Source organism: Lissotriton helveticus, chromosome 8 (assembly GCF_964261635.1).
Source record: "Lissotriton helveticus chromosome 8, aLisHel1.1, whole genome shotgun sequence".
Lineage (NCBI taxonomy): Eukaryota > Metazoa > Chordata > Amphibia > Caudata > Salamandridae > Lissotriton > Lissotriton helveticus.
In genome coordinates this window covers 924,163,595-924,184,968 of record NC_136069.1, presented here as the reverse complement: position 1 = coordinate 924,184,968, position 21,374 = coordinate 924,163,595, and the positions used below count along the sequence as shown (strand labels likewise).

Below are 21,374 nucleotides of genomic sequence, written 5' to 3'. Positions count from 1 at the left end.
AGGTCAGAGAGCTGTCCATCCTAGTGAGTAAGGGTGGGAAGACGGTGCACACTGCTAGTGTGTGCGGCGGGGCCAAAGGCGGGGCTTCTATGCGAGTTCACATGCCCCTTATGTTTATAAAAGGTCAGAGACCGATCAGAGCAGCAGATGAGGAGAAAGAAGTTCCTGGTCACAGGAACTGCACGGGGATTGTATTTGTGAAAGTCAAGGATGCAAAGGCCTCCATCAAGCGTCACAGTTAATTTTCGAGGGCAGATACTGGGGGAAAGCACACCTGCCCAGCCTCGACAAAGCTGCATGATTTTTTTGGGAGCTGATCAATGCATTACTGAATTTGAGCTTCAACTCGGGCACCTGCTTTATTTCTATCTGTAAGTGCTTCCTGTTCAGGTTTAATTTTTGTGACAGGAGCATCGTGCCAGAATGAATTCTGCCCTGCATTTATTTATCCAAGAAGACGCCACCATTTTGTGCGATAGCTCTACTCAACTGGAGTACTTTCTACTGGCTAATCAGTAAGTGCTACCTCTTTGGGTAAATGTATAGTGCTTTTCCTACACTACAGCTGCATAAAGGGCCAAAGAGTTGTCTCCAGTGACAATGTGTGTGTAACTTTTTGCCATCGCGCCGAAGGGTGCCAGGGTCCCTTGAGTGAGCTGTCCATCATAGTGGGTAAAGGCGGGAAAACGGTGCACATCGCTAGTGTGTGGGGCGGGGCTTCTATGCAAGTTTACATGCCTCTTGTGCTTATAAAAGTTCAGAGACCAATCAGAGCAGCAGACGAGGAGAAAGAAGCTCCTGGTCACAGGAACTGCACAGAGATTGCGCTCGTGAAAGTCAAGGATTCAAAGGCCTCCATCAAGCATCACAGTTAATTTTCGAGGGTGGATATGGGGAGAAAGCACACCTGCCCAGCCTCGACAAAGCTCATGATTTTTTGGTGGCTGATCAATGCCTTACTGAATTTGAGCTTCAACTCGGGACCTGCTTTATTTCTATCTGTAAGTGCTTCCTATTCAGGTTTAATTTGTGTGACAGGAGTACTGTCCCAGAAAGAATTCTGCCCTGCCAATTATGATGAAGAGATGCTTCCGTTCTGCCGCGGATTGTGGAAGTTTTGACATTTTCGCATTCCGCGCGGAACGCGAAAATGGCGAAATTCCGCACGTTCCGCGAGTGGAACGGAATTTGCCACCCACCCCATATAAGAATAGCCCTGGGGTATTCGCTGCACGAGTTGTCTCTTTGCTAGACAGCATTGACCCTGATGCATACTCGTACAGTGATGATATTTTTCTGACGGACAATGAACTATGGCTGCATCTATTCCTTGTCTGCAGCATCATACTTATGTTTGCCGAGTACGGTTACAAATTCAACTAAGCCAAATCCCACATCGCTTACTATGCGGTGCTCTTTTTGGGCTACAAGCTGAACAATGAAGGTGGGGGCCTAGCCCCCCACTTTCTTGAGAAATGTGCAAGATTGCAGTCTCCGCCTACACTGAAGAAACTTCTTGGCTGGGATTTAAAAATTTTGGGAGGACTTACTTTCCCGATTATGCCCAGCGTATCAAGCTTCTTTATGCTTTGATACAACCTACATTTTCACCTGCCAGCTGGCTTCCGGAACATTCAGCTATACTGCAGTCTTTGCAGTCTGATCTACTTGAATCTAAGTACTTGTTGACACGTGATAACCACAAAAACCTGGTGACGTCTCCTGATGTCATATTTATCTTTGATCCCGCTCTTCAGACATAGGAGTTCTTTCAATATGAACATTTTTATCCTCCTCCTCTGCCTTTAATTCTTTTAGAGGAGTATAAAAGTATAATTTACACCGAAGGCACGGCGCAACCGGCCACCGGCTCTAAACACGCTTATTCAGCGGCTTGCGCTATTGTGGCTAGTACAATGGTGAATGGTGAATTCAAGTCTAACATAGTGCACACACAGGCGCTATGAGACTGTTCCAACCAACGGGCTGAGCTGGTGCTTTGGTTCTTGCTCTTGAGTTTGCAGATCCAAATGTGAATACTCTTAGTGTTTGTTATTCTTACTACTGTGTTCAGTCTTTCAATGACGGTACAAAAGGGGGTGGTGATGGACGGAGCATCTGAATCAATCAAACACTCACACCCAGTCAAAAGACCTGGGTTTAATCTATCACCGTTCTTTAGCCCACTCTGCCACCCCAGTTCAGACATGGCTATATGCAAATCAGTCTGACCCTGTGCCTCATGAGAACAGTCCAGCCCGAACTGCCAAGCCATGTCTTCCCTGGACTGGAAACAAGCTTCCGAGGACCGGTTTCTGGCATTCCAGCCATCTTCAGCCCGGCTTGCTTGAATCCAGTGGCAAAGTAAACAATGGACTCACGTCTGAGCATACCCTGCCACACTTATGGCGGCCAAAGCGGTACAAAAGGGGGTGGTGATGGACGGAGCATCTGAATCAATCAAACACTCACACCCAGTCAAAAGATCTGGGTTTAATCCATCACCGTTCTTTAGCCCACTCTGCCAGCCCAGTTCAGACATGGCTATATGCAAATCAGTCTGACCCTGTGCCTCATGGGAACAGTCCAGCCCGAACTGCCAAGCCATGTCTTCCCTGGACCGGAAACAAGCTTCCGAGGACCGGTTTCTGGCATTCCAGCCGTCTTCAGCCCGGCTTGCTTGAATCCAGTGCCAAAAGCGGCCACCATAAGTGTGGCAGGGTATGCTCAGACGTGAGTCCCTTGCTTACTTTGCCACTGTATTCAAGCAAATAGTATATTACTTTTTAGAATAATAATGCCCAAAGTGAACTCTTTTTGATGTATGAATCTTAAGCAATTCAAGTTTTTGTTTATAAAAAATGTGTACGCATGTAAGCTACATTGCAAATGGTTTTAAGTAACTGCAATAAATACAATATTCATTCACTGTCACTGGACCTCCAAAGTACACATTTTGTTGTCATCAGAAGACATCTCACAGAAAAATAACTGTATTGTATAGGAAATACAAATGAAATGTAAGAATAATCTTATGTAGCTCAGAAAACTACTATAGCAATTGTTTACTCAAATGATTTAATAATAAAGTATTTTTGTATTGTGCTGGGTCGCTGGAGATGACCTAGCATCCGTTTAAATTTGGGGCTTCTACTCTCATGGCAAAATGAAAACTTTTGAGAATGTAATGAAGGTTATAGCAAAAAAAAGCTGTCATGACATTGCAGGTAAGTGTTATTTTAGGTCTTCTTGCCACTGTCTTGAACAATTATGCATCCATTTATTACTTTTCTGTAAAGGCTAAAACATTTTGAAAATGCTCCCAGATTTCTATCTCTCAAAATAGAAAGTAGATATTGGCAGCACTCATGCAGTAATAATGGATTGGCAGTATAAAGTTCTTCTGTTTTGCACATTTAGCTGCAAATGTACTATTTTTGTCTAATTTGCCTGTGATTGTGTTTTTGCAAACAGCTTGAAAAATCTGAAATTCAAAAGCTGGAGAATAACCAAGGCTGGGTAAGCTCTGTTGCTGTATTTTCTTGCTGAATGTGTTGCTACCCAAAGAGAATGGCCCCAGCCTCTAAACTTTAAAGTTGTAAAAAGAGAAATTCTGGATGGTAAATGTGATGTTGCATCTAAGCGGTCAGTCTGACTTGCATCCTCATCACCTTGTGGTCTGTGCTTGAAGCAGACGATTTAGGCATGGATGTGAATGAAAATTAATGCATATGAGTATCTCAATACTGTTGCCTCTTTTTCTTCATGAGTCGAATTAAAACCAGGAGTGGCGTTAATCCCCTAAGGATTTTGCTGCTCCTCAAACATACCTGGTCAATAATTAAATTGGATATTCAATAACATTCGGAATTGAATGTAAAGAACATTATGTGTTTCAATGAACACAAGACAAATATTAACATGAACCCATGAAAGTTTGTCAAAGGATTACATAATAACAGAAGTCAAATAAATGGATAGGAGTCAGCCAATGATTCGTTTAAATCAAATAATAGCATAAAGCTCAGAATAAAATGCAAAATAAAGGATAGGCAAACACATTATTGTTAAACTCTATACAAATACATCAAATGTCAGACTGAAATGGGAGTCGCCTCCTAAATGTTAATGAAGAAAGAGCCCAGCACCCTTAGGAAGTGGCTTCTTTCATAATCCAAAATACAAAGAAATCCATAAATGAATACAATTATTTCAAATCATGCAGTGAACCAATCAGGTTAAAGGAAGAACGATCCACTTTCTAACAATACATTATTCAGCTTTGCCCCACAGATTTGCATAATGTTGTTCCCAACTGTCGTGCTCTTGAGATGCCTCAATATTTAGTACAAATTTCCATTACTTAATATATAGGGACAAGTCCTAACTAGAATCATATCATGGCTCCAATTGGTAAGGCCACGGAGGCATTCAATGTACTATCACAGCATTCTAAGATTGTCTGTAAATTAAGCATCATGTTGTCCATGGAAAAGAAACATTGGGGCATATTCGCTAGGATTTATCTCTGAATTATCCCCACTTTAACTTTAAAAGTGGTGATAGAATTACCACCTGTTGGACTTGGGCCTTAGGGCAGGTTCACCCCTAATCTTTTTGCTTTTATTTGTGACCCTGTGTAGTGATTTTTGGGTCTCTGCGCACTTTTTCCCTGTGTCCCAGAGTGAAAGTGCGTGCGTGTAGTATGGCTGGCCTGCCCTCCCATAGGAATGCATGGGGAATGTGTGTGTCCATGTTAGTTCCTGATGCGTGGGGAGTGCAGGCTCGAAGTTGGTATGGGTGAACTCGTGAGAGTGAATGCTGCGAGATGGTGTCTGCGGCATGTATGTGTCTAGAAGGGAAGTGCTACTTCTGGACATTGATGTATGTGTGCAGTGAGGGTGCTGGAGCGTGATTGGCTGGAGCTGGCTGGCATGCCAGGCTCCAGGAAGTCTGGATGGGTCTGCCCGGTGGTGAGTGTGAGATCAGCATGAGTGATGTGTGGGAGGAGTGGACCTGTGTCCTGGATGGACTGGGTTTTCCCCACACAATGCTGGCTCCGCCCCCCTGTGGTTTGTCTAATGACCCAAGCCTCCCCAGTGAATGAAAGGGGTGGTTGGGCCATCAAGGGTACTCCCAAGCCAGCTGCAACTGGTTTTCCCCCCACCCTGCACCCTGAAACAAAGGATTTCTCTGTATAAAAATGGGGCTGTGTCCCCACAGAAACTGTTCTACTTGTGGATCCTGCCAGAGGGGGCTGTTGCTGCTGCTGGGGCCAGGAGGACCGCCACTTGGCTTGTCTCCCTGCCTGGAGACCCAGTGTGCTGGCTCTGGGCCCAGCCTTGCCCCCCTGCCTGCCTCCAGACCTTGCTGGAGCTTTTGCTTTTGCCCTTGCGCTTAAAAGCGCTTTATTTCTCCCCTAAGCGCTGGGAGCGCTTTATTGGTATTTCAAGCGCTAGGAGCGCTTTTCCTGTGGTCCCCGGCGCTTGGGAGCGCTTTTTGTACAGCCGGTGCCCACCCGGCATTTGCCCACTTTTATTGCCGATTTTCGGCATAGCGAGTGCCTACCTCGCTTTATATTTATTTTGGACGCCGGTGCCCACCCGGCATTGCCCCGTGGTCGTGACTTCATTATCGAGGGAGCCCACCCCTCGTTTGCCCAGGAGATCACCGCCACAGCCCCGGGACCGAGAGAGTGCAGCCGCTGACGTCACCCGGAGAGCCGCGCTGTGATTGGTTACAGCTGCCGAAGGCTCGCCGGGTGACTCGCGACGTGATTGGCTGCCTGCCTGAGAAGCAGGAAGCAGCCTGCCGAGGCTCCGGAGGGAGAAGGGAAGCCCCGCCGAAGAGAGCCGTCCCACCAGCGAGGCCCCGAGGAAGAGACCGCCGCCTGACAAAGACCCGGTGAGTGCAGGGGCAGGGTCTCCGGGTTCTTCGAGCGGTCCCAGTGGCAGAGGGTCGCTCCCCCGTGGGCGGCATTTCTTTGTTGGAGCTGCCGAGGCTCCGGGGGCACCACTTGCTGTCAAGTCCCCCGTGAGGGACTCCAACGTTCCGCCCACACCGGTGACGAGCCCCGAGAGGCTCAGGGCATTTCCTTGTTGATTCGAGCCCTGAGAGGCTCATAGGTGATTGTAGTCGAGTCCCGAGAGACTCAAGGGGGCCGTTTCTCTTTGTTTCTCGAGCGGCCCCAGCTGGCAGAGGGCCGCTCCGACGTCCCTCCTGACTCCACGAAGGACTCCAGCCGCCCCGCATTTTTGGTGATCGGAGCCCCGAGGCTCCTGAGGGCAATTAGTGTGTAGAGCCCCGAGAGGCTCTGAGGCCATTTCTTGTTTGACAAGCCGCAGAGGCTCAGACCCGGCCCCATTGTTCCTCAAGCCCTGAAAAGCTCTTCAGCCCCTAGTTGTTCAGAGCCCAGAGAAGGCTCACAGCGCCCACATTGGTCTGAGAGCCCCAAGAGGCTTTTGGGCGCCATTCATGGTTCTTGAGCCCACGAGGCTCCAACGTTTGCCTAGCTGTGATTTACAACTGTCCAGCACTTAGTGGACAGTTGCTACGTGTAGGCCTTGTGTTCTGTGCTGCCTGCGCAGCTTCCCTGACATTGAGACTCAGGGCATTCCAGCCCTTGCGAGGCCAGTTGGCCTGGGGGACAATTCTAGTGTTGTGCCATGTGCACCCTGCGCAATTTATGATTTACTGCTTAATTTGATTCCTGCGCAAATGTTATACCTGCACCTCTGAATGTGTTTTAATGTTTCATGTGCAATTGTTTGTTTTATCACCTTTGCTAAAAGTGACCTGCTTAGGTGATTCTTTATGTTTTTATTCCCCTTTGCTAAAAGTGACCTGCTTAGAGGAATGTATGTTATTACCTTTGCTAAAAGTGACCTGCTTAGGTAATTGTTTATGGTTTATTCCCCTTTGCTAAAAGTGACCTGCTTAGAGGAATGTTTATGTTTTTATCCCCTTTGCTAAAAGTGACCTGCTTAGAGGATTGTTTGATATTACCTTTGCTAAAAGTGACCTGCTTAGGTAATTGTTTATGCTTTTATTCCCCTTCGCTAAAAGTGACCTGCTTAGAGGAATGTTGATGGTTTATTGCCTTTGCTAAATGTGACTTGCTTAGGTGATTATTTTAGGTTTCCTTCCCTTTGCTAAATGTGACTTGCTTAGGTGATGGTTTTCCTTCCATAGGTCCTGATGATAAGGTCCTAGTTACCTGCGTGATTTTCCTACAGAGTTTAGGGTTGCGTAGGAGGTATTTACCCTTTACCAGGAAGCCCTGGTTGTATGCTACATTTACTATTTTGTGTGCTACATTCAATATATGTTTATGTGCGAAGTGTTATACCTACAACAAGTATTATTTCTAAAAAGTGCATACCCCTGACAGTGGTCCAGGTGGCCCTGTCCTGTACATAATCCCTTGTAAATCTTGCCCGTGCCTGTTGGCACATTGTAAAGTGTGTGTCTTATCTAATGTGTTTTTATTATAATACAAAGGCTATTTTTATATAACCTTGTGTGGAGTTTCCTTTGTGGTGGGCCTTTGGTTGTTGTTGCTGGGGTGCGTGCGCAAATACTTAACTCACATCGCCTCCAAGTTTAGCCTTGCTGCTCGCGCCACGTTACCTAGAGGGTGAGCTGGGGTTATCTTGGTGTGTGACTCCCTTGCCCTGACTTAGAAATGGTGATCCCTGACTGACTTTGGCGTGAGCCTTGGCCGGCCGGGGGTCCCGTCTCTAACACCACCCCATTCACAAGCTGGTGCAAACTGCAGACATTGCCAGAATTCCTGCGATAACATCCCCAAAACCTAACACCACGGCGGACACCACCAACTAACGCTAATGAGATGCAGAGTAGGCTTTTGTGTGCAGAACCACACAAAAAATTAGTAACACCACTTTCACAACGAATTGACAGATCCGCAAAGCGAACCAAAAACACGCGATAAGCAGCGTTAGCCGCGGGTATTTAAAATCTGCCTCAAGCAGGTGTAAAGCCGGATGCCCCGCACACAGCCACACCTGAAGAACGAACGACACCATGGAGCTACTCATCATGCAGCTCGGAGCACCAACAGGCCACCACGAATATACGATGTTACATCGCCGTGTTCACACCGCAATACCTTTACAACGCAGGCATTACAACGCACGTTGTTACAACGACTTGAGCTGGAGGGTGCTGGACTTTGGAATAGTATGATTTTCTCTTCCAACTCCAGCCTACGTTACAGTAGGGAAGGTGTTGGAAAAGTAAATTATACTATTCCTTAGCTTAGAGCGCCATCTAGCGCACGTCATTGTAATGACTTGCGTTGTAATGCCCCATTGTAAAGGTAATGCGGTGTGAACACTGCGATGTAACCAATGTTTGCCGACCACAACACCTACCCCACCACTCCAGGATCGCCACCACCCCCTGGGCCCGCCACCACCCCGCCACCCGACCACTACCGAGGCAGTGCAGAGTAAGACAGCGGACCTACAATAAACGCAGCACTCTCACAGACCTAGCGCCAGAGGAAGTCGTTGCCAACTACAGGCTCAAAAGGACAACCATTCACCGCATCCAGACCCACATCGCCCACAGGGTGACTGTCCCAACTCAGGGGAGAACCAACATCCCTCCGCAGACAAAGCTGCTCGCTGTGCTGCACCTGTTGGACTCTGGTACCTTCCAACCAACAACTGCTAGAGTCGGAGGGGTCTCACAGCCAGCCCTATCAAAGTCCATCACACCTGTCCTGGATGCCATCCTCAGCTTCATACCCCAGTACCATCACTTCCCCAACACTGTGCAGGAACAGCTGGAGACCAAGCAAGGCTTCTAAGCCATAGCCAGATTCCCGGCCGTGTTAGGGGCAATTGACTGCACACATGCACCACTTGTGCCCCCTGCGGATACTGTACACCACTACAGGAACAGAAAGGACACACATTCCCTCAATGTGCAGGCAATAGTGGACCACCGGGGACTCTTCACAAATGTTATTGCCAACTACCCAGGCAGTTTGCATGATTCTTTCATCTTCCGACAGTCCATCATCAACCCGGACTTCCAGGATTGCACATAGGGAACGTGACTGCTCGTTGGTAAGTACCAAGTCAGCACACCACACATCCCAACGCCTCCACAGCACAATGCACAACTGTGGGGATGCACATGTGAACAAACCATATTCAACATGTCAAAATACACGTCCACCTACCAGACACGGCCACAACAGTCCATGGTCATCCTGGCCTACCCCTGCACCCTAGACAGACTGGTGGTGTAGTTGCGGGCATCAGCTACTCCCTGCGGGCTGGCTTACACTCACCCCACACACAGCCAGCACAGGCATCACTGGATTGGTGGACCTGTCATCACATTCTGCCAAACCAAGTATTGCCTCTTTTCTCCCTGCACTGTTACAGGTGATCAAGAATATGCACTCTGCCCTTGGATGATGACACCCCTCTGAGATCCGAACACACCCGCCCAAAGTACAATGCGGGCCACATACGTACCAGGGGCATCGTTGAACGCACATTTGGTGTGTTGAAGTCATGTTTCAGGTGCCTGGATGGCACAGATGGGAAGCTCCTGCACAGCCCCGACATGGTGTGCAAGCTGATCATTGCATGTTGTGTGTTGCACAACATCTGTTTTCGCACCAGGGCCCCATGGATCCCAGTTCCAGAGATACCGGCGATGAAGGTAGTGATGGGGCAGGTGGCACAGATCCCACTGCAGCAGCGGCAGGAATGGCCCGTAGGAATGCCATCTTTGACACTTACTTCTCATAAGCACATCACATTGTGTCCGTCCATGGCAATCATGTGACAGTAGAAAATGTTTAAATGCACTGCATGTGTGGAAAAACATTTTTGCAGGTCTCAGCTTGTACTAGTACATTTTTATGTTACGTTTCCCTGCGTTCCAGATGTGATTCGGCAGGTTGTGCACATTTTCTGAACCAGTTGTGTCCTGTGTTCAAATGTGGTGGGGTGCTCTTTGACCCGGGATGTTGTCACTGCAGGGGGCACTCCCGATTTTGTGCGTATGCAAGGTGGGTGTGTCGCTCCTGCGGCTCTGATCTGTCTGCCACTGGTATCTTTCGTGCGGTGTGCCTTTCGGTTTTGTTCATCCACAGTGCTTGGATGTTGTGGTGTACTTGTTGTCCTCTGCAGTTGGCTAGGGTGCATTCGTCGTACTCCGTTGTTGATGATTTTTGTTCAGTGGCATTTTCGGTGTGCTGGTCTTGTACTATTTTCCCGCATTGCGCATGAGTATTGCTGCCCTCGCCCTGGTTGTCACTGTTTTCTTATCGCGCTTGTGTCCATCGCAGGTTTTGTTACGTTTGGGGATGTGTTTTTATCTCTGTCGGGTGGTTGTTTTGCGGACATTGTCTGCTGTGTCGGCAAAATATTGCATGCTACCGCTGTGTTGTGAATTCCACGTTGTCATGGGGTTATTTTCCAGCGATGGGCTCCAATGCTGAAAGTTGTGTTACACTACTATTGCGGTAGTAATCACACGTTCTTGTGACTATACCCCATTGTGTTTGAAAACAGTGTTTACCACGTTGCTTAAGTGTGCTGGGTGCATGGTCGGAAAAGGACAAGAAAGATGACTGTATGTTGGAATGATAAGTACAGGCAGCAACATTCTACATTATTCAATGTTCAAATGAACACAGCCTGTCAGTTGAGTACATTGATTTCAGTATGTGTGAATCAGATCCTGTTAATACAATTATACATTTTGTTAAAGACCTCACATTTGCAATTTAATGCCAACTTCTTCCTGTGACAAATCAGCAAACAACCTCCCTGTGAGAATTCTCTCTCAGTCTTCCATGTCTCTACTCAAAATCTATCTCATTTAAAGTATGCCCTTGATACACTACATGCAAAATACAAAGTGCCTGACTCTCACCAAAAGAAGTACATTGTCACCAATAGTGGTATTCCTTTAAATGTGTGCAAATGTTCTGCTTTTCAAAATTCATAAATATTCCCAGTAGTTTGCGTTCATAATTGTGACAAGTGCTGCATTCCAGGCGTACTTCTGGGAATGGCATGTGACTTATAACCCGGTTCCTATATTTTGAAAACTGCAGAAGTAAAATATAGTATTCGTCTCCACTCATGGGGAATGCAGACTGATGATCAGTTGCACATTTTGTTTTTGTTTACTGGTGAATTTTTTTTTCTCATGGAGACACCTTTTCCTCCTCCCCTTCCCTTGCTTCAAGTTCAGGAGACAGAGGAGTGAGAGGCTGCATCGGTGTTCACATCGGCGTTCACAGCGATGGTGTGCTGAGACTGACAGTGACATTGCCTCTACTATCCCGCGGTGGATAAAAAACGGCAACAAACAAACTGTTACTTTCTGATTTAGGCGGTCTGCCAAGGATATCTAGGGGCTTTGCTGAAGCAGCTGAGATGCCCATTTGATGTATGAACATCCCCCCAGGCGGAAAATCTGTAAAAAGCAAGAGGAAGGCTGTGAGGGAGGTGCTACCCCATGAAAAAGGAAAAGGTGCCTAATGGCTTTGGACTGTGAGAGGCTCGTGTAATAATAAAGTGAAGAAGTAATTCACGGCGTTTGCACAATAGGCAGTATATAGAGGGCTCCTGATTAGACTATTGATATTCGCTTTTGCCCTGGCTGCGCCACCTTGTATTGCCTGCACTGTTTTTCGGGCTAATCTCCAATAGGGGGGCTGTGTGCTATCTTGAGGAAGTGCAGGAAAATAGGGAGAAGATTCTTGTTGAAAATTAATATTTCATGTGGAATTAAGATTCGCTCTACTGCTGGATAAGAAAAGGAGCTGTTACCTGGTAGTAGTGAAACAACGCGATTGTGCAGGACTTGCATACATTTTTTCTTTTTTATATATTTCTTTTTTTTGTTTTTTTTGTCTCTTTTCTTCAGCTTTTGGCAGCAATTTATACAGCCTGCGCAGGGGATAGACGGTGGGCATTCATTGAGCAATGGCGATATAAGATGGTACAGGCCCTCTCACAGTGCTGAACAAGATTGACTTTAGACCGGCTCAACCCGCTTCAGGAACCAGGAACCAGCACTCACCCTCGAGGGACTCCAGCGGGGGCAGGAGCCTCTAACACTGGCACTTATCGTCGTGCCATTGGAGGGGGAGCGGAGCAGCCAGGACGCCAGAACACCCGCGAGGCCCAGGACTTCAATTCCCAGGGGGCCTCGCGGCACGCAGAGCCTGTGACGCGGTGGTAGGGCACCATAGGCCCTCAAGACCTGCCCGGCCCTCCTGCAGCGCACAACTGTGGGTTCCACGGGTAATTTTTGCTTTTAGGCCCCCTTGATCCTGGGAACAAAGTTGTTTTGGATTACCCATACTTGAATGTTAAAGGGGTGACCTGGCCTGGCCTCCTCTGGTCTCCGACGGTGTATAAATTGCTGCCAAAAGCTGAAGAAAAGAGACAAAAAAAAACAACAAAAAAAAGATATAAAAAAGAAAAAATGTATAAAAGTCCTGCACAATCGCGTTGTTCCACTACTACCAGGTAACAGCACCTGAGGAAAGTAGACTTGACCTTCCCCCAGAAGCTACCCCCCTGGTCGTAATCGTTGTAGGGGTCCCCTGTTTAGGTAAGGATGAGGAGGAGTCAGGGGCGGAGCTAGCCGCGCTTGGAAATGGCCGCGCTGTAGGCGAGCTCTCCGGATCAAGCCATTATCCTACAGAAAATTCTGTGTCTCAACGTGCTACAACCGAAAAACTGTGCCTGCCTGCTGATTGGATAATCTCCGCCACCAACTGAAGCAATCCCCGTGAAAATCGGCCGACATCAGCACGAGGGCTCCGACACGTACCGGGAGTGGCGCGGCGCCTTCCCCGACCGTACGTGACCACGTACTTGCTACGCGAGCCCGCGGCTGCACAGGCGCGCCACAGGCCGTGTCGGCCCAAAGGGGCCGCGGCGACTTGAAATCGCTCCTTACCGGGTACCGACTAGAGGCTGAATCTGCTATCCTGCGCTGTCCCCGCGGTGTGGAAAGCTGAGCTGGCGACATCGGGACGGAGGTGAGGAAACGCTGCTGCGCCTGCCGGACTTGGAAGGACCATCTCTCCCATGTAACGCGGGTGGCGTCTGTGACCCGCTTGCGCCCTAATCCTGACTATCCTGCTTCTCCACTCTACCGTGGTGTCGCGTGGGGGACCCCATGCACAGGAGAAGTGGAGAAGTGTGGCTCAATGGTTAGAGCGGCAGACCCTGATGCAGAGGTCTAGCCCGGGACCAGGGTTCAATTCCCCGCCTCGGCGGGTCTTGGGCTCAAAATTCCACGGACCTGATCATTCTCGCCTCGGTGCCTATTCCAATCATGGAGTCCCACTCTGCAACTCTGGGCAATAGCTTGCTTAATCTCCACAACGGCCCCCACAACGCTAAGGATGCCTGGCCTCCACCTTGGGGGTGCCCAGGAGTGGACACCTCACAGGGAAAGCCAGGATGGGTTCCACAGCGGTATTCGTACAAGCGCCTTGAGACCCTTGCGGGGGAGTAGTGCGCTATACAAGTATCAATTTACATTACACAGGAATCAAACGAGACCTGCTTTGATCATCATATACTACCTTGCTGCATAGGCCGCAGTAAGCCACGGCTCCTTTCCAGCTCTACACTCAATTCTCGACTCTGAAAACCTGTGAAAGGCCGACAAATACTGTGGGGACGCTCTATCTCTAGCCCTCGCCACAGCCGATCACTGACCGGAGACCGTCGACCTGCTGGGTTCCCGCCGAGCTTTGTCCCTGCTCATCGGCCAAGGCCCTGCTGCTGGGGCGTGGGGGGCCGGGGCCGGACGGTTACGATCCCCACCGGCTGCCTCTCTCGGCATCAACATGGGCAAACCGGAGAAAACGCAAACGAAAATTCAATTTAACAACCAGTGGAAACTGCCCACGCCATCCACCTACCGCCAGACGCCGATCCGTGATGCTGTGCCCTCTTCGGCTCAGACAACAATTGATGTTCAAGCTATGTTCACCACCATTCAATCCACCTTGACCAACATAGATGGAAAGATTGACTCCCTAACTTATCGGGTAGACCGCATGTCAGAGCGCTTGGATAAACAAACCGAGCGCATGGATATGGCGGAACGCCGAATATCGGAAACGGAAGACGCAACAAAACAGCTTGAACTGAAACATAAAAAGGTGGACGCACTCATGCAAAGCCTGGCGGCTAAGACGGAGGACTTAGAAGCACGCTTGCGGCGCTGTAACCTGTGCATTTTGGGAATTGCAGAGACGACTCATATAAGTAACATGGAGGCATATGTCGAGACTCTCCTGACCACCATTCTGGGCAAAGACAGTTTCTCCGCTGTATTCATCGTGGAGCGGGCACATCGCACATTGGCGCCAAAACCGGCGGTTGGAGCTAAACCGCGCCCTATCATTGCCAAACTGCTGAACTATAGGGATAGAGATGCCGTGCTCCGGAAAGCCTGTGAACTCGGACCTCTCACGCATGAGGGCATGCACATCTCCATATACCCAGACTTTACTTCTCAGGTACAGGAGGCTAGAAAACAGTACATGGACATCAAACGGAAGTTGAGAGATAACGATGTTCCCTATGCAATGCTCTATCCAGCGCGCTTAAAGGTGACTCTGAATGGGAAAAGCGTGATTTGCAACACGCCTCGAGAAGTGGTTAAATATTTGTAAGCGAATCATCCGCATGTGCTGAGACGCAAATCACCATGTGGTCAACAACACGAACAAGACCCCCTTTCTGATGCGGAATAACTGCCATTTTCTGCTGTCGGTAACCTGCACAACGCAGCTGCCGCATGGCGGAGGTCATGACTGCTCACCCGCACCTCCTATTGTATCCTTGGTAGATTATATATACGCCATTACTTGGCTGAAACATTTGCGAAACTTCACTTGGAAAGATATGTCTATCTGATTGTGGGAGGTGGTACAATATCTGGTAATGAACGCTCTAACGTGAGCACCGAGACCCAACTGTCACTGACTCGCACTAACGCGAGTGGCTTGATCACCTGGCATATTTATGCTGGGCTACTGGCGGGCTGCGACTGGTCCCCCCCTGTGTGATCCACACTAACTGCCCTGTTTGGGGTCCCAAGTTTGAAAGTACTCTGATGTTGTGGGTACTCACCTGTTGTTTTTTTTGTTACGGGCAGACTGTTCTGGGTACAGGCTTTGTCATGATTGGGATGGCGAAGTGGGTGGTGGGTGGTGGGCGGGGGATGGGTTTCTCATAAGGTTAATGCTGTCACAGCATGCTTCTGTCACATCAGTGCTTCTAGATCTGGAGACTCATGTATCAGTTTAAATGGCACAGTACACTTGCATGTACAATGGAGATGCTCGAATGGTTATGGCTAGACCCTTAAAGTTGATGGCATGGAATGTTAGGGGCCTTAATAGTCCTAAGAAAATCAGGCAGGTCTTTGCTTATCTGGATCGTCACGCCATAGATCTGGCACTCCTACAAGAAACACACCTCCTCCCTGGCAAGACTAAGACACTAGGATACCGATGGGCTGAGCACTCTGTTTCGGCCACATACTCCTCCTATGCCCGTGGTGTGACGGTCCTGGTACGTAAAGGGGTTCAATTTTGCTTGGAGTGCACAGATATAGACCAGAATGGCAGGTTTTTTATTGTTACTGGCACACTGCGTGGCACTAGAGTGGGTATCGCCAATGTATATGGACCCAATGTCGACGATCCTGCTTTCTATATGTCTCTATTTGCCAAATTGCGAGATTATCCACCGGTAGAATGGCTCTGGGGTGGGGATTTAAATGTTGCCCTTGACTCTGCTCTGGATCGCTCGCATGATACTGTTGAACACCATAAACGTGCGGCGGACGCTCTCCATGGCATCGACGAATTTAATCTACGCGATGTCTGGAGAGACCGTCACCCAACCCTACGAGAAAGCACACACTCATCTGCAGCGCATACTAGCTAATCAAGGATTGACTATTGGCTGCTATCTGAGCGGGCCTCCACGTGGGCCATTGATGTCACACACCTCCCTAAAACGCTATCGGACCACAACCCGGTGATATTGTCCCTGGCTGTCACAACATACATCCCGCCCCCGTTCACATGGCTCTTCAACGCCGCAGCGCTCATTGACCCACTATATAAAGAGACATTACACAAGGCCATCGAGGATTTCTTCGCTGTCAACAGCAAGTCTGTGGATAGCGCTGGCACACTCTGGGAGGCTTTTAAGGCGACACTCCCAGGGGTATGTATCTCTGCTACTGTTGGGATTTTGAAAGATATCAGAACACAATTACAGAACTGTGAGAACGATATACGACAGCTGGAGGCAGAATATGACTCCACACAGGATGCCGGGAAATTAGCTGGCATACGCGAGGCAATCACACGATATAACATCCAAGAGACATAGGGCGCGCAGGCTGGGGGAGGGAGGCCGCCCAGGTCGTGTACTAGCACAGAAGGTATGCATGCAATATAAGCAACAATTGGCTACGCAAATAGAAGATGAAAAGGGACAATTGCACTTTGACACCCCCAGTATCCTGCGCACGTTTGTTACCACATACCGAGACTTCTACACCACACAGCTCACGGCCACAGACTCTGAAATCGTAGAATACATTGCGGATGTGGAGCTGGTGTGGTTGTCGGACTCACACCTAGAATCCCTGGCACTACCCATAACAGAGGAGGAAAATTTTACAGCTATCAAGTCCCTACCAAATGGCTCCAGGCCCTGATGGGTTTACGGCAGAATTTTATAAGGCGTATGCTGAAGATATTATGTCTCACCTTCTCGAAATGTATGATGAGGCCCATACTAATGGGACTTTCCTGCAAACATTGCGAGAAGCCCTTATAGTAGCACTACTCAAGCCTGATAAAGACGCATCTAGGGCAGACTCCTATCGACCCCTGTCATTATTAAACACGGACGTAAAGATACTAGCGAAAATAATTGCCACTCGAATACAACCACTCATGCCCACGATTGTGCTACCTGATCAATCGGGCTTCATCCCTGACAGGTCCACCACACACAACCTGCGCACTATTTTCTCGTTAATGTACCAATTGAATCCGGATCTTCATGCAGTGGCGGTGCTAATAGATGCGGCCAAGGCCTTTGACTCGGTGGAGTGGACGTACATGTTTGTGATACTGAGGCAGATTGGCCTACCCCTGCGTATGCTAACTTGGATTAAACTGTTGTACACAAACCCCACGGCCCGAGTAAAGGTTAACGGATATGTCTCGGAGTCCATGCCCATACAGCGGGGCACCAGCCAGTGATGTCCACTCTCCCCCCTACTCTTCTCAATAGTGCTGGAGCCGCTGGCCTGTAAGATTCGCCAAAAATATGCTCACGCTGCGCTTGGATTCCGCCTCCGGCCTATAAGTATCTCGCTCTATGCGGATGATATGGTTCTCTACCTTCGGGACCCAGGCACTAATCTATCCCCTGTTCTCCGGGAGTATGTGAAATTTGGCAGGCAATCAGGCCTTACTATTAACTGGAACATATCTGCTGTAATTCCGTTAACCGCATGCACTGGTCCTCCGCAACTAGACTTCCCAGTAGGATGGCAGGACGATCATATGAAATACTTGGGTGTATGGGTGCACAGGGATACGGAACTAGTTATTCAACATAATTATAGCACGGCAGTCGACCACATAGAAACGCAGATACAGAGATGGAAAACACTCCCTCTATCCCTGGCTGACAGAATCTCCTTGCTAAAAATGGTAGTGCTCCCAAACCTGTTATACTTATTTGTTAACATACCGATCCCTCCTCCCTCCTCGGTCTTTGCCAGACTTCGTACAGCGTTTATACAGCTCATTTGGGCGGGGAAGCAAGGCAGGATTAGTCTTCATACCCTCACTCTCCCATATAGCGCAGGTGGCTTCACGGTACCTGATGCCTACCTTTACTACTTATGCGCACAGGCGCAGTTTGCATACTACTGGCACCACCCGGTACGGTATTTGCCACATCTAGCTGTTGAAGAAGGTGACGCTAACTCGATACCACTCACGAGCATTTTATCACACACTAGGCCTCATCTTAATGTACGGGAGATAAACACAATCCGCACCACGACTCATGCATGGGAACGACTCAGCACATTGGCCCATAAATCCCCTATTTACGCACCAAGCCTCCCGCTAGCGTGGCACTCCAACCTATCAGTCACGAGGGAACGGAATAACATGTCAATACTAGAACAGGCGGGCTTCTCGACTCTGGGCGACATCTATCCCAATGGATCATTCATTACACATGACGATCTGGCATATATTAGCAACCAAACACTGCTCTTCCGATTCCTCTACCATAGGCTACGGGCCGCGGCTCGAGAGTTATACCCCTCCTTCCCCGACGAACCCCCAACTCTCCACTCTTTGCAATTACTAATCACCACACCTACTCAGGCTCACATTCTGTCCAAATTATACAGGCAAGCCCAGGACGAGATATGCACTGACACCGCTCCGATGAGAGATAAATGGTCTGCAATGCTGGATGCCCCCCTCACAGAGGAAGATTGGACGGCTGCCTGCACACTAACCACACTTCTCACCCCCAACGGTAACCTTCGTCTTATTCATTATAAATATCTACACCAGTTATACCACACACCCCTCAAGCTGTATAAAATTAAACTACGTGATAATGCCAAATGTACACGATGTAATGTAGATGATGCGGACTTTGCGCACCTAGCTTGGTGCTGTGCGAAGGTGCAGCAGTACTGGGTGAATGTCATTGCCCATCTGACGAAGCTATTGTTGTGTGACATTCCATGTACTCCTAGGGTGTGCTTGCTGGGCTTAGACGTTCCACTCAGAGCGAAAGGAAAGAAACTTATGGCTATATTACTGCTACTGGCGAAACGCAGACTTTCTATGCACTGGGACAGCAGGCGCGCCCCAATAATTAAAGACTGGCTGATGGACACTGCCTACTGCAGGGATAATTTTCTGCTATACGCAGAGGAGTTGCCGACCGCATCAAAACCCTCTGATATCTGGGACCCGCTTTCTGAGTATCTGCGTGCCAACGCAGATTTAATTAAACAGGCTCCTGACACCGTGATCCATTCCTAACTTTCAACATATGCCATTCCTGACAATTAGGTTTTGATGTATGTATGTATTATGTACGATGCCTCTATGATTTTATGATGCTCGCAGAACTTGGATCTTGGATATAGTACTTTGTACACATCTTGTATAATGCTTATGACTGAAGTGTGACATGTATTTTTTTGCCCTTTTATATGATAAAACTGATAAATAAAGTAAAAAAAAAAGGATGAGGAGGAGTCCACTATGGCCCTTTTTGCTAAAGCTGAAAAATGGTGTGGTGCCCATTGTGTTGGGAATGCTGATATCTCATCAAATATTAATATGGTGAGACCGGTGGGATGAGTGGGCAACTGTACAACAACTATTGATGGAGACTGTATTATAGTAAACTAGCAGCCCATCCCGACGTTGTCCGGGAGCAACAGGCTTCCCCGACCCCCGCCTGCCCCGACATTGTCCAGCAGCCCATCCCCCGCCTCCCCCGACCCCCGCCTGCCCCAACATGGGTCCCCTTACCTCAGCCGCCGCTCCTCCCGCCTGTCCGCTGCTGATATAGTGCTTTAAATATGTCTGTTCTTGTTTGCAGAGGTGTACAGCTGACCAATCCGTTCTACAGAGTGTACATTGGCTGGGAAAGCTTACATCATAGCTAATCTTTTTGGCCTAGAGGTGTGTTAATGATTGCTGTTTCACCATAAAAACACGGGATCATTCTCTTTTCTCCTGCAGCCCGGGCCCCCGCCCAGCCTGTCCCCCGCCTGCCCCGACATGGGTCCCCTTACCTCAGCCGCCGCTCCTCCCGCCTGTCCGCTGCTCGCACCGCCGCTGGCCTGTCCGCTGCTCCGCCGCTCCCTTACCTCAGCCGCCGCTCCTCCAGCCTGTCTGCTGCTCGCACCGCCGCTGGCCTGTCCGCTGCTCCTCACGTCACCACTCCTCCCCCGCGCCATGTCCGCCGCTCCTCGTCGCGCTCATGGACGCCGCTCCTCCCCGCGCTCCTGACGTGAGCACGCACGTCGCGGCCGGCGCTACTTCGGAGGGACTACTTTTTTTTTACTGTAAATTTTTTAAATAACGTTTTTTTTTCAAATTTATATAGCCTATAACCATCTACACACCCTGACGATTCCAACGGTGTATCGGGTGTGTGGATTGGTGCTGTGGTTCCCGAGTTTACCCGCTTCAAAGGCTGAAAGTTCTTTCTTTATTATAGTAGTATAGATTTTAATAATTCTGACAATTATTAAATTTGTAAATACATTTAAAAAACACAAAGAAATAGGGGCAAAGAATCTGGTCGCATCTACCAACAAACTTAAAATAATCTGGAAGGGCATAGATAACAAGGCCCTTCTAGCACGTACCATAAAATCCTATCCGGGTCACTACACTGAGAGCGTTACCTGTTGGAGGAGTTCAGCGGACCTGTTGACCTGTTGCCCAGCGGACCCTTCTCCCTCCATTCTTCCCGTACTCGGCGCTACGACTCGCCGGACCCGCTCCGCGGGTCCCGCAGCGCGTCATCTGCCTGGGGGCTGCACAGAGGAGCTGAGGAGGAGCGCGGGGTCAGGCAAGTGTGCTAGCGGGGTTGCGAGCTAGGCAGGGGACTCCAGCGACCAGGAGCCCCTGCGCGCCCAACCAGGAACACCTGGGCTGCTCTCCCCGCTGGCCACGCCCCCCCCCCGCCCCCCGCCCCCCGCCAACGGAGCCAAAAGCTGCCTCAATCCCTTCGCCTGTGGGTCACTACACTGAGAGCGTTACCTGTTGGAGGAGTTCAGCGGACCTGTTGACCTGTTGCCCAGCGGACCCTTCTCCCTCCATTCTTCCCGTACTCGGCGCTACGACTCGCCGGACCCGCTCCGCGGGTCCCGCAGCGCGTCATCTGCCTGGGGGCTGCACAGAGGAGCTGAGGAGGAGCGCGGGGTCAGGCAAGTGTGCTAGCGGGGTTGCGAGCTAGGCAGGGGACTCCAGCGACCAGGAGCCCCTGCGCGCCCAACCAGGAACACCTGGGCTGCTCTCCCCGCTGGCCACGCCCCCCCCCCCGCCCCCCGCCCCCCGCCAACGGAGCCAAAAGCTGCCTCAATCCCTTCGCCTGTGGGTCACTACACTGAGAGCGTTACCTGTTGGAGGAGTTCAGCGGACCTGTTGACCTGTTGCCCAGCGGACCCTTCTCCCTCCATTCTTCCCGTACTCGGCGCTACGACTCGCCGGACCCGCTCCGCGGGTCCCGCAGCGCGTCATCTGCCTG

General features: G+C 49.5%; 1 protein-coding gene across 1 annotated transcript in view; it reads left to right on the top strand.

The window, feature by feature from the left end:
• Nucleotides 1-21,374, top strand: part of LOC144773827 (uncharacterized) — a 1,242,163-nt gene that overhangs the window by 593,663 nt on the left and 627,126 nt on the right. Inside the window, exon 5 of the mRNA XM_078658922.1 lies at nucleotides 3,475-3,519. Within this exon, the coding sequence (XP_078515048.1) occupies nucleotides 3,475-3,519 (45 nt within the window). The remainder of the gene's footprint in view (nucleotides 1-3,474; nucleotides 3,520-21,374) is intronic.